This window comes from Phascolarctos cinereus, unplaced genomic scaffold, assembly GCF_003287225.1.
Source record: "Phascolarctos cinereus isolate Bilbo 61053 unplaced genomic scaffold, phaCin_HiC Scaffold_5;HRSCAF=322, whole genome shotgun sequence".
In the NCBI taxonomy this organism is placed as follows: Eukaryota; Metazoa; Chordata; class Mammalia; order Diprotodontia; family Phascolarctidae; genus Phascolarctos; species Phascolarctos cinereus.
In genome coordinates, this window is record NW_027555958.1 from 124,767,756 (window position 1) to 124,782,530 (window position 14,775).

At 35.0% G+C, this 14,775-nt stretch overlaps 1 protein-coding gene across 1 annotated transcript in view; it reads right to left on the reverse strand.

Annotated features, from left to right (window-relative positions):
* The window catches only part of ENPP1 (ectonucleotide pyrophosphatase/phosphodiesterase 1), a 113,733-nt gene that overhangs the window by 58,030 nt on the left and 40,928 nt on the right, over window positions 1-14,775 (reverse strand). The window contains exons 3-6 of the mRNA XM_020987073.2: window positions 11,538-11,654; window positions 8,865-8,990; window positions 7,612-7,672; window positions 2,735-2,832 (exon numbers count right to left, since the gene is read on the reverse strand). Coding sequence (XP_020842732.1) covers window positions 2,735-2,832; window positions 7,612-7,672; window positions 8,865-8,990; window positions 11,538-11,654 — 402 coding nt within the window. The remainder of the gene's footprint in view (window positions 1-2,734; window positions 2,833-7,611; window positions 7,673-8,864; window positions 8,991-11,537; window positions 11,655-14,775) is intronic.

The following is a 14,775-nucleotide window of genomic DNA, read 5'->3' on the forward strand; positions in this document are numbered from 1 at the left end:
AATGGGTGTTTTAAATTTCCTTGATCTTCTTCTGCGTCTACTTATGCTAAATTCTTTTCACTAGTTGTAGATCTAATTACAAAGGCCTAGCAGCTTTATGGAGCTCAACGTCATCAGAACTATGGCACTTGTAAACAGGAAAATCTCACCATCCATCAGGAATCTTTCTATATTGATTCTCACATGGATGCGTTCAGTACCAGTGGCAAAAACCTTTAACATGCAGCTTCCCGTTTTATGTCTTTCTTGTTACCAATAATCAAAAGATAAAGCAAAATTATCTTTGTTCTATCTAGGAAGCAACCTTATGATCTGAATTCATACCTGAAAGATACCTTATTGGTAAAGTGTTGAAGGCAGTACTTTTTCCCACGAAATCAAATACTGTTTTTATAGTCAACAAATAATTACGGCCTGTAAATTATTGTATTTTCTGCAACTATCAGTCCATTGTGTGACAATAAAGGTGTGATCTGCTATAAGATATCAACAGCATGGCAGCCACTGATGAGAACTAGCCTCAGACTAGTCTGAGCATAAATAAAAGTAGGAGTTTGGGTCCACACTTCTGGTCATTATTAAAGGCAGATACCTGGAAAGTACAATTTCACTTCATTTTTGCCTCATAGTTTGTGCCTGGCTAACCAGTGGATTGATTTTTTCTAAAATTTGTAACACATAACAAACCACCTACGCACCATTAATTATTCTATGTTATCCGATATTGGCAGCCCAATAATGAATTCAGGATTGTGGTTTTATCTTACCTCAGATAAAATTCCTTTCCTTTACTACTAGTAAATTTCTGACATCCAATCTCAAACCATGCGAGCTTAGATGATAAGCATGGACCCATGTAAATTAAATGCTTAATAGAGAATACTTATTATTTGGTAATGCTCACTTATACAGGGATTTTTTTCCATGGTAAGACTAATTTGAGAGAGGGCACACACAAAATAGCCTTCTTCTATCAATTACTTAAAATAATGTAATCAACTAATTGGATTAAATTTTTATCCTACTATGGAAAATATTATCACTTAGAAGTCTCAAAAGAATAATCTAAGAAAAACTAATTCCTCTATAAATATGCAACTCAGAGGAATTTTGATACTTTAAACAAAATAAAGATCACACATTGACACATACCACACAGTAATTATTATTTTGGAAATCCAAAAGAAGAACCATGAAAACGGTTTATAAACCAACTAACAGTCCAGAATTTAAGTTCCACAAATGGGTATGAAGCCAAATCTTTCAAAGCCTGAGAAAAACAGAGCATTAACCAAATCCATATTAGTCATTAGAATCATATTGCTGTTGTTCAGTCATTTTCAGTCATGTCTGACTCTTTGTGATCTCATTTGGTGTTTTCTTGGTAGAGATACTGGAGTAGTTTACCATTTCCTTTTCCAGCTCATTTTACAGATAAGGAAACTGAGGTAAACCATGTTAAGTGACTTGTCCAGGGTCACACAGCTAATAAGTGTTTGGGGCCAAATTTGAACTCAGGAAAATGAGTCTTCTTAACTCCGGAGCTGGCACTCTGTCCTCTGTGCCACCAAGCTGCTCCATTAGCATCATAGCTATGTGCTAACTACTTCCCTAGGAATATGACCCTTATGATATAAGTCAGTTTTGAAAAATGAATGTTTACTTTCTTCTATTTTGCCCCAGTAGAATGGTAAGTATAATAGACTAGTGTGATGACCATGAGAAAAGTGCCCTACTTTTAAATACTCAACTATACCCCATCTTCTCTCACTAATAAAGACAATGGGGCTTTAAGAGAAAAATGGATCCTCATAAAGTTGTTTGTTAATATGATTTAAATCTTTGGCATGAATTATTGCCTCAGTAATACATGCAGTGTTTTGTACACAATGATCAATTAGCAAAGGCTGTTGATGGAAATGAATAAATTGGGTGGATCTATTAGAAGCAATTAGTATACAAAGTTTCCATGCTTTTGCCTTCTACATAAGAACCATGGTTCTAGGGATAAACCAATATTGTAACAGGAATTCAATGTCTTACTTAAAGTTTAAAATTCTAGCTATCCACATCCAAAGAAAGAACTTAATAGAGAGTTTCAATGCAGATCAAAGCATACTATTTGCTATTTTTTTCTTCTGTTTTGTTTTGTTTTCTCTTTCTTATGGTTCCTCCCATTGGTTCTAATTCTTCTTTACAACATCACTAACATGAAAATATGTTTAATAGGAATGTATATGTATAGCCTATATCAGATTGCACACTTGGGGAAGGAGGTACAGATGGGGGGAGAAAAATTTAAAACTCAAAAGCTTATGGAAGTGATTATTGATAAATCAAAATAAATTAATTAAAATTTTTGTTTTAATTTTTAAAAAAAGTTTAAAATTCCACCTTTAAATCCAAAAAATACATATATAAAAGAATTTCTATTTATTATAGGAAGCCAAGCTTCTAGGAAAGAACAGACACAAATAAAATGGCTAGGACCAATGATTCTAAAATGATTATCATTATTACAGCTTTATGTAAAGCAAGGCATTACAGTAATCTCAAATGTTAAGGACCATTTAATTATCTATCATACAGCTGCTCTAGCCTCTTGTAGTCATGGATGGTTAAGAAAAAGAAAAACAAAATCCAGAATTCTACTGTACTTTTCCAAGCATGTTTGCCATCATCAACTCTTTCATTGAAAGATCACATTACCATGTTTAACAGTAAAGTTACTTACGTAGTTTCCTAATAACAGGAAGAAGTCCACCCCAAGTGTGCAAATATTCTGCCCTGAAACCATCCAAGGAAAACAAAATGGTAGGTGGGATTTCAAACCTAGATCATAAGAAAAAGCTGTTTTTAGGAAAGGGCATTTTGAAGAACTTTATCCTTCCTTTTGATACTCTTCCATAATGAAGACTTTAAGAATTTTCCACTAACATGGGAGTGAAAAAAGAGCCAGACATAAACCCTGTAAAAAAACAAATTTACATGCACATGTATATAAACATTATGGTTTCTGAGATAACAGAAGGACAAGAAAAAGGTCTCCTGTATGTTAAGCCTCACTTATGGTGGAGTAAGGGATAGATATGGACAAGAATCTTAGAGAATTAGGAGTTATTGATTTTATGTGTGTATATACATGTATTGAACTTAAATATCTAATCTATGTGTGTGTGTGTGTGTGTGTGTGTGTGTGTGTATTGCATATAAATATCTAAATAACATGGTATAGTAGACAGAAAACTGCCCACCTGAGAGCAAGGAAGATCTGGGTTTAAGCCCCACTTCTGATACCTACTTACTGTGCAACTTTGGACAAATCACTAAACCTCTCAGTGCCCCTAGACAACTTTCTAAGACTATAAGTTATAGCACAGTTACTTACATGTTTTGGTAGAAGAAATTCTTTGTTAAGAACAAATTATATATATAATACATATGTATAAATACATTACATATATAATACATATGTATATACATATATCCATATATAGAGATGCCGTATATGTATGCTATACACATCTATATAGACATAGTTTTCATGATATACAGATTTTATATAATATTTTTATTGAGCATTCACATACTATTTTATCAATCAGAAATCATCTATCAAATACCTACTGTGGGTCAGACACTAAGGATATAGAGACAAAAATGAAGTAGTCCCTGTCTTCAAGGAACTTGCATTCCATCAGGGTGCAGATTATGGAAGAGGAGGAGAGAAAACATATACGAGTACAAATAAAAGATATATGACATATATATGTACATATATATATATGTAAAATATATGTTCAGTCATATCTGACATAGACATATATAAGTGTACATAAAATATATCCACTCAAGGGGATCAGGAAAGGCTTTATGTAAATGTAGCGCTTGAGCAAAGCTTTGAAATAAAGCAGAGACACTTAGAGGTGAAAAAATCTTCACTTATAGATGAAGACAAGATTGTCAACATTATGAATCACATTTTAGAAAGGTTCTCATGGCTTTAATTTTGAAAGTCATATATCACTGCAACTCTCATAAGGTGTTTCCAATACTTTCAGAGAAGGTGAGGAATAAGTGTATTCCAGGCTTGGGGTGGGGAGACGAAGGTCAACCTGAGCAAAGGCACAAAGACAAGAGATAAAGTATCATGCATGAGGATCACCAAGAAGACAAGTTTAGCTTTACCAGAAAGAGGAGTGATGTATATTAATCCTGGAAAGGGAGGATGGAGACAAACTATGAAGGACTTATTTTTTTTTTTGGTGAGATAATCAGGGTTAAGTGACTTGCCCAGGGTCACATAGCTAGTAAGTGTCAAATGTCTGAAGCCATATTTGAACTCAGGTTCTCCTGACCCAGAGCTCTATCCCCTGCACCACCTTGCTGCCCCTGAAGGACTTTTAATGTTAAAGACTTGAATCTGTATTTTGATGCCACAAGTTATAGAACCAATAGCCATTATTTAATAGGGAACTGTCTTGGTAAGATCTGTGCTTCAGGAAACTGACTCTGGCATGGGGGCAGCTAGGTGACGCAGTGGATAGAGCACCGGCCCTGAAGTCAGGAGGACCTGAGTTCAAATCCGGCCTCAGACCAAACACTTGACACTTACTAGCTGTGTGACCCTGGGCAAGTCACTTAACCCCAATTGCCTTAAAAAAAAAGAAAGAAAGAAAGAAAGTCTGGCAGCTCACTTGGGTGAAGAGAAACTTGAATTAGGGAGGCCCATTAGGAGCTATTGCAATCGTACATATGAGAGGTGATAAGGTTATGACCTAGTATCATGGTAATATAAGTAAAGAGAGGAGGACAGATTGTAAGATATCTGAGGCTTCATTGCTGGGAGGAGGAAATGCCATCTACCAATACAAACTGGCACCTCTTCTGCAATTTAAAGAACTGTGAGGGGATATTAGAGGTTAAGTACATATAGCCAGTATATGTCAAAGTTGGGACTTGAATCCAGGTCTTCCTGATTCCCAAGCTAGCTCTCTCCACGTATAATACTACACATATATATAAAATTTATGGATAACATATATATGCATTCATATAAGTATATATATAATAGTCTTCAATAGAAAGCATAGTATGAGATGCATCAAAAGCAGTTCATTTGAAAAAACACAAGATAGAGTCAGAAAAACTGGGTTTTCACAACTCTTGACTATGAGATTTCTGACAGATCACTTCACCATTCCCAACTTGCTTGTTCCTCTACAGAATGAGATAGTATGACTAGATGATCTCTAGGGTGCCTTCCAGCTATAATATTCTATTCTGTTCTGTTCTATTCTGTCTGAATCATTGGATTATTACCAATAATCAGGTTCATTTAAACAGTTTTAAGGATGATCAGCTATATTCAAGAGTAGGATCATCATGGAAAGAATTATAGAGTAATTAAAAATTATTTCATTGCCATTGTCAGTTGAATATGTCATCAGTATTCAGAAGAAAGAGAAACAATAAGAAAAGACTTGCCTGAAATTTCCCTTATTACTTAGCAAAATTTCCCTTGCCTAAAAATTTAGCTGGGAAATCTAATAGATTTTTATGACTCTGAGGTTTTATCCAAGTAGGAAGTATACCCAGAACTTCACAAGAAGGAGATATCCTTTAAAACATATATACATTTTCCTTTGTCCCCATACAAAATAAAGTTATTAGAGATGAAAAGAAATTGTTTAAGATTATTAATTCAATCAGCTATTACTAAACACATTTCAGAATATCTCTCACAACTTTAATTGTGAGATAATCATATCTCACTAACACCCTCTTATTTCTATCACTTTCAAAAATAATGTATACCTTCTCATAAATAGCATACTTAGACACTAATGGATCTATCAGTTCATCATTGAGGGGACTCCCAAATACCCACATCACAATTTATTCATACTTTATCTCTAGGTGACTCATCATAATACTCCCAAACATATCCACTGGGGACTCATCCAACCCATTTTGGGAGCTTTCTTAGTAAATTAACATTATTCAGATATCAATGGAACATGAAGACTATCCATCAGATGTCCCTCTTCACCAATGGACTAGCACATCTTCTTTTCTAGTCAAATATCTCTTTAGTGATTAGTCCTTCCTTGGTTGTTAATATGTTGTAGCCTACTCATACCCACCGTGTACTTTTCCGTTATACCATCACTAGAATATTAAAAAAGGATTAGTCTTTGTTTTGGTGAAAAGTTGGGGAACATTAGAAACACAGCAAAGTTTCCCAAAGAAATCCACCTTATTGTCAGTCTTCTAGTTAATGGAACTAGCTTATTCTCCAGGTACCACATCCACTCAGACTCTACGTACTAATGTACCAGCTCAGTGTGTATCCAACTACATTTCATAGTCCGGACAATTTTCATAAGAATAACCCTATAAATGATACAGGGCTTTTAAAAGAAACAGTCTTTTTTGTACAATATCCACTCTCACTTCTTAATTTTGTACAACATCCACAAATATCCACTCTCCCTTCTTAATTTATACCAAAGTAGCAAATGTATTTCTTCAAATTATGAAATAAAATTGTAATTGTTTTTTATCTAAATTTAATTCAAACATTTATTAATTATACACTGTGCTAGATACTAAAGGAGATACAGAGGTGAATATAGCATTATTTCTCCCTTAAGAAACTTACAATCATAGCACACATATACACACAAGTATTATTTTTAAAAATAAATGTATATATGAGAAACAAAGTGCTACAAGAATTCAGAAAAGAAAGAGATTGCTTCCAGCTAATGTGAAGGAGTTCCATGCAAAAGGCAGAATAAGTAGAATCCTAATGAATAAAGTCAGATTTCTACAGGTGGAGAGGGAGGGAGGTCATTCAATCAACAAGTATTTATTAAGCCTTCATTATGCTCCAACACCTGTGCTAGGCTTTGCGACTACAAAGACAAAAAGCCAAATCCTTAACATCAAGGTGCTTATCTTACTGGAGAAATGAATATGTACGCACATAAATATGTATGTGCAAAATAAATAAAAGCTAAATTGGGGAATGGGGTGAGGCACTAACATTTTGGGTTATCTAGGAGTTCGTTTTGAGCTGAATTTTAGAGACGATGAATTCTAAGAGGGGTAGGTAAGGAAGGAGAGCATTCCAAGAATGGGGAAAAGACTGAGCAAAAACATGGAGATGGGAGTGAAAAAGTCATGAGAAAAATTAGGAATGTTAGTTTGGCTGAATCAGAGAGTGCATTTAGATGACTGATGCATGTAACAGAGGCATGGAAATGATAGGAAAATGTGAGTTCTGAAAGTAATTCAGTTTGGCAAAAACAGAGTAAAAGGAAGGGGATAGTGTGAGACTAGGAGGGAAAAACAGTTTAAAGTCCAAACATGAAAAAACTAAAGATCTAAGAAGTAGCTGATTCAATATAACCATGCTATATGAAATACGCCAGTACACTCTGGTGTAAAATAAAATATTACACAAGATTTCTGGGATAGCTATTTACCATCCCACTGTACACCATTGAGGATGGGGAAGGAGAGAATGGAAGATCTCTCTTAAATATGGTGAAGGGATTTTTTTTAAAGCGGGGGGTGGAAATGGATTGTCACTCATCATCTTACCCTGTTGGACACTGAGGCTCAAGAATGTCTTCACATTTTTCTTCTACCCAACTTTTCTCACCTAAAAAGAAGATTTTTAAAGAAATAAAAATTTATTTGGACAAACATAAGATTATCAAGAATTATGATGCCGGCACATCATCAAAAGGAAAAATTTTTTAAAACCTACACCTCTAGTAACATTTAATTGAACATCGAGAAAAATGGGAAAATGTTTGAGAGAGTAGTCTAACATAGGATTCTTTTACCTATGATGACACATGCTTGCTGGATATATCTGCCTCAGCTTCCTCACATGTAAAATGGAGATAATGATAGCATCTACCTCCCAAGGTTATTGTGAGGATCAAATGAGATAATATTTGTAAAGTACTTAGTAAAGGGCCTGGCACATAGTAGGCACTTCATAAATGCTTTCTGGTTTGGTTTTGTTTTGATAAAATTTAGCTATTGCATTTCTTCCACTTTCCAGTTTTTGGACTTTCCAGCTAGAGCTTATAGAACATCTAAATCCCCACATCATTAGGAAAAAAAAATCTTAAGTCTTAGTCAATTCACTCTCATACTCATACAGTCAGGCTTCATAGGATTTCAAGGAACTGTGGTTCATGGCATACAATTTTTACCTCCTTCTGCATCTACCATAGTGAAGACATACTTTTAAAAACCTGTTAATATTGGTTTACTGCTTTCCTATCCACTGTTTCATTTGATTCTCCTAGCAACTCCATGATGGATCAATCAGTACTGGCAGATATAGAATTCATTTTTGAGAGGGAGAAACTAAGATTCTTTTATAGATGAGGAAACGGAGGTCCAGAAATTTACCTGACCTACCTAACGTCACTCAGAGGAAGTGACACAGGTTGGATTGTATCCCAGGGCCTCTACATCCAGAGAGCATTCTTTTTACCAAACTATATTCTGTCCCTTTATCTCTATTTTACAAATTGGGCAATTAAGGCAGAGAACAGTTATATAACTTGCTCAAGACCACAGAGTCAATCATAAGTGGCAGACACATACTTAGAATCAAAGTCTCTTAAATCCTGTTCTAGGGCCTTTCCTCATTGTCATTATCTATGCTTGTGATGTAGGCACGATTCTCTCCTCCTCCCCTCAACCATGATTGACATAAGAGCTCTCTCCACCTTCCTCCCAAGGTCTAAATATGAAGCATGAGCCAAAGTCCAGGAAACAACTGCAAAGATTTTAGCATATTACAGAAGCAAAATCAAGTCAAGAACTCTTACCTTGGCAAACAGAGTCATAGTTAATGCAGCAGTCACCCTTGTCCTTGCAGTCATCTGTACAAGAGCAGTGACTTTTTGGTAGTCTTTTCTCACCACACCTGAATTTGCTGCAAGTCCATATATGCTCTGAACCAAAAGAAAAAAAAGTTAAATAAAATGTTTTCTGATTTAGATACCATGCTGTCACCAACATAAACACCTCTCTGGAGGTCAAATGCTGATTTCTCAGGTCTGACTTCCACTGACTGTATAGACTTTAAGGTTAAGATTTAGTATAAGCTCTGTTCTTACCTGCATACAACCACATAGCTCTCAAGGAAATGAGTATCAAGATAACAAACTGAAAATATGCAACTACAGCTAGTTTAAAACAATAACTCCCCAATTTCACATTTTAAAAACTAAGACATCTTCCCCTATTATAATGAAAAAAGAAATCACAGCACCAATTCTCCTTTGCCTTAATGACACAAAGATGTAGGCACTATGCCTCCCCCTTTGCCTAGCCCCAGAACACCTGAATTTTCATATGCATCTTATTGAGTGTTGTGAAATAATATACTCATAAAAGGCCATTTACTTGTTTTGGGTTTTTTTTAAAAGATTGATCTGTGAAATTTCATAGCTCATCTAAGTCACATTATCCTAGTGATGCTCTCTAAGTACAAATCATGGTACATCACAATCTCAGAAAAATCACAATTCTCAGTGACCCAGTTGTGAGTGGAGAGATGCCACATAATCATCATCATCATCATCATCATCATCACACTTATCTAGTGTTTTGAAGTTTGCAAAGCCTTTTGCAAATATTATCTCATTTAATCCTCAAAACAACTCTAAGAGGTAGGTGCTACTACTTTTCTCATTTTACAGATGAGGAAAATGAAAGAAACAAAGGTTAAGTGACTTGCCCAGGATCAAACAACTAGGAAATATCTGTGCTACATTTGAACTCAAGTCTTCCTGACTTCCGGTCCAGTATTCTATTCACTAGTATTCTAGCTACATGCTGGGTCTAAGCAGGCTCCAGCCCATTATTAATAACATGCATAAAATAATTGGCATAAAAGACATCTGCAGGAATATGTATGACTGGAAAAGGAGGTAAACTGCTCATACAATGTTATAACAGCTGGTAGAGAGACAATCTCTTATACTGGTATCCATAAAATATTGAATGTGAGAATGTGCATAGCTTGTGATCTGCTCAGTTGGAGGGAATACCCATGTCAATGCAATTATGGAGCCACTGAATGATTAAAGTATGAATCTGCAAAGTATGTAACTAACACCACTTTTGATCAAAGATTAAGATTAGACAGGTACCCAAGGCTTCATGCTTTAATAAGCCTTTAATAACTCTATAATGACTAGAAAGAGGATAACTAAAGGATTAATGCATCAGATATCCCCTAAGAACCAAGCTCAAATGAAAAGTTCAGAGGAAGAAATTTATTTGACATGCACTAAAAATAAACACATTCATATTTCTATCATGTCACTAATGCAAAAATAGTATTGGAGCATAAATGTTTTAAAAGTGATTTTTTTATATCTAAATAACTTGGGAATTAAAAAACAAAATATATTTCCTATGAAAAAGTGACCTATGTAGCCTAAAGCTATGTCTACACATGCTTCTTAGATTTAAAAAAAAAGTTAAGCTCCTGCCTTGGTCATATACAGCATGTGATCATGCCTTGCATCTTTTTATTTGAACTTATTTTTTATTGTAAACCTAGTCATCAAAAAAAAATTACAATATACAAAAATAAGAAAAAAGAGGAATATATAAGGAAATGAACTTTTGTTATGTAGTTTGTTTTTAAAGAAGTATGTTGGGGGCAGCTAGGTGGCGCAGTAGATAGAGCACTGGCCCTGGATTCAGGAGAACCTGAGTTCAAATCCGGCCTCAGACACATAACACTTACTAGCTGTGTGATCCTGGGCAAAATCACTTAACCCCATTGCCCAACAGAACAAAAACAAAAACAAAAAAAAAAAGAAGTATCTTATATGTGTATACAAATGTAGATACATATATAATTTAATTCTAGTAGCAAAGCTACTTCATGTTCTTTTTTATACTTGTTTCTTCTGTGCATTTCTTAATTTTTATTTAAATCTTATTTAATCAAATTTCTACTGATTCTGATTTTTTTGCACATCTGTCTGTACTTACTAACCCATTACTTTCTACCAGCTCCTCCCTAAGCTGAAGCCTTCCCTTATAATAAATATAGTTAGAATTCCTATTAGCTTGAATAATAAATCCTCTGAAGGAGTTACACATATTTAAATTTGCACCATTCAAAAGTTATAATTATGTAAAGTATAGTAATTGGTTCTAGACCAGTGGAAATATGTGGTATGAATTCAAATAATGTGAGTACTTCAAGGGATTCATTCTTCACATTAATTGGAACCTAGATTGTATGTATATTCCAGGAAAACAAATCAACACATTGGCCATGTCTGAGAATCTATATCTCATCCTGTGTCTCAAGTCTATTGAGTCTCTGTCAAGCTGTGGGAGGTATTTCATCATTTGTCTTTTGCAGGAACAAATTCTCTAATAAAGATCTATGGTGACGTATCTTTTTATACACAATTTTTTTTATTCCTTCTCCTGGTTTCTACTCCCTTTCCATTTCCCGATATATTTTATACCTGGTTCTATACACGTTTCCTGGTAATCTAGACAGCAGTTTCCAAGTTCAACACAGGCAACATCACAGCGACAGTTCCCAAATGTCCTCTCAAAACAGCGACCTTTGCAACTTTTGACTGAAATATTAAACAAAGAGTTAGTTGCTGCTAGGAAATATATAACTACAAACTGGACATCAACTTTTCAACCCAAACCATGAAGTCACTGAGAAAGAGAAGGCTCAAATCTTAGTTTAAATTACATCCATAGTATTAGTAACCATGGTATCTTAATATGCCATACCATAAACAAAATTATATTTGATTCTATAATGCAATCATCTTTACAAGGTTATATTAGAACTTCTTTCTAACGAAAAGGAAGGAAAATTTACAGTAACAAAGTCTTCATAAATGCCTATTAAGATTCAGACTTACAAAATCAGGAAGAAAATAGAACAAGAGTTCTAAATAAAGCAGTGCTGGGGAAAGGTTCTGATAGCTGTATGGTCTGTCCTAGCTTGCATGAGATTGTGGAGACTGCAACATTTGGACAAGGGCCAGGAAAGGAAGAATTTGTCCTAGGGCCACATGTTTCATAGATTTAAGCAGGCCCAAGTGGGTATAATTCTGGTCCTGCCTCTTTAACATGGTTAATATAAGGCTTAAAAAAAAAAAACCTAAACATAGAAAAGTTTTGAAAAAATTTTAAGTCAATCAACTAGCATTTATTAAATTCCTTGATATGCTAGGTACTTTGCTCAGTGCTATAATTTGAAGTGCTATACCAGTTCAAGTGAAAGAGAAAATGTTAGCACCATAAAGGTGAATAATCAAATAACTTGTGCTCACATTTCTCTCTTAAATTCCCAAGTGATTGGCAGTATATTTTCACTCTATTAGCTTTGGGATATAGGGCAATTAAGGGTAGCTAGGTGATACAATTCATAGAGTGCCTGGTCTGGAGGCAGGAAGACCATACACACACAAAAAAAGTACAGTGTGAATGACTTCTGTTTTCTAAGACCAGAAACTTTCTTGACTCAGGATTAGTTATAAATTTGATAAGTTAGTTATAATTATCAAATAATGAGTCTATCATTAATCAAGTATCTTTAGAAGAGATTTGTATTATAAGTAATGTTCAAAAATATCATTGTTTTTTATAATTGATACTGAAATCAATGTGAATTTTCCATTCAAAAACTGCATACCTGTTCCTCATTTGCTAAAAAATAAAATCGTAAATGCTAATGTAACATCTAATCTGAAGAAATTCCTAAAGCAAACACAAAAAGAGATTCCTCTTGAGATTAACAGACTCTCAAAGAACATCTAGACACTATTCTAAATCCTACAATAATGGAAAAATTTAGCAAGAGAGAAATAGTTGCCTAATCAGTTGTCCCACTGTTCAAATTTCTAAAGACTCTTACGAAAACCATCTATTATTCCGGAGAAAAAATGATCTAAATTATTTGTCTAAGCTGAAAGGTGAACATTATAATTTACTCAAATATTGGAGTTCTATGTATACATAATTACTTATGTAACTTTCCCACTGTGAATTCTGTCCCTCCTAACTTTAAAGAAACATGAGATGAGGGGTAGGGGCCGACTTTCCTCACCTTAACTAATATAATCACAGAAAATCTAAGATATAATTACAAACTGCAAACTAGGTGTTAAGGAATATTCCAACAACCTCACAACAATGTATGAAAAAGTCCTTAATTAATGTGAGAGAATTATAGGGCTTTGGCTATGGATCTTTATCCATTATATCTATTATAGACAGAGACCATTATGACCTTTTCAGAAAATCAGTTCTACCTCTCAGACTAGGTATAAAAACAGCAAGTCAGTTCAAGAGTTGGCCAGTCCAGTGGTAGAAAATTCCAGGCTTAGGAGCTCTTTAGGGAGACAGATCCCTGTAACTGTACCAGAGGGCAGCAGAGAGTGGGAGAGTGAATGCTGAAGAGAAGATGTCATTCTCTTCCCTGTACCCCACTGACCATGTCACTGGAGAAACTAGATTAGTAGAAGACAACACATTTAGCCAGGAGCAGTGATGCACATAGAAGGCATGTGTATAAGAGATAGTCAGTTGCCCAAGACATCACTTCAAAGAATGTGACCTCTCATGGTAAAAAGAAGTGCTGGATAGGAGCTCAAGAAAGGCGTAGAGCCTAAAAATCAAACTAGCTGTTGGTCCATCAGCACAAATGACATATCTATAGTGAACAATGTAAGAACTTTATGAAGGTAAAAAGGATTTCTAGTATGAGGAATTGTGAGTTACTCTTTTGCCACAGTGATCTCTATTGCTACTCTAATAGTAATAATTTTATTATTATTGAATAGTAATAAGCCTATTACTATTGCAATTTGAGCACTCTCTTCCCAAGGATGCTATGTATATTTGTGGGACATTGCATCCCAGGCTTTTGAAGGGAAGCTTTTGTACCAACTGTGCTTGCTAAGCCCTTTGATTAAAGGACTTTGATGAGAGCTTACTGAGTGTGCTGCTAATTGTTCATGGGAAGCAGAACAGATTGGGCATGCATTAAAAGGGTAGCCTCACAGAATTATCTCCAGAACCTGAGAGGTAACAGTCACCCCTCAGAATCCAACCTGACAATGTGAGTGGAAGCTGAGGAGAGTAGCCTCAGAGAGGGTTTCACAATAGTAAAAAGCTTTAACAAAAACAATAACATAAAACTATACTTTAAGACTGAAGCTGTTTGCAATGCCAGGATGCTAGAAGTCTCCAGAAATAATCATGGTTTATATTTATATAATGTTTACTCTTTACATAGTGATGCACATGCATCATCAAATAGGATCCTCACAATGCCATAGAGGTTGGTAATGAAAATATCATTCTCATCTTGTAGGAAACAAACTGAGGCACAGAACAATTAAGTGACCTGCCCAAAGTCATATTGCTAACAAGTGGTAGATCCAGGAAAACAATCCAAATTGTTCCATCTCAAGCCCATCGAACTTTTCAATGTATTATGCAGGCTCAAAGAAGGTTCTATGACAGCAGAAGTCATCAAACCCCAATAAGTACATCCACAGGATACACAGACTAGCCATCATGATACTCCTAGGAGAAATTTTGTTCTGAAACAATAATTCTGGGAGACCATTGGATTAATGGAAGGCTAGGATCTCAAAGAACGTTGCTGTTGGCACCTCTGTCAGCCATAGTTCTCACATAAATAATTTTTCTGCTCCCCATTTTAGGATCAAA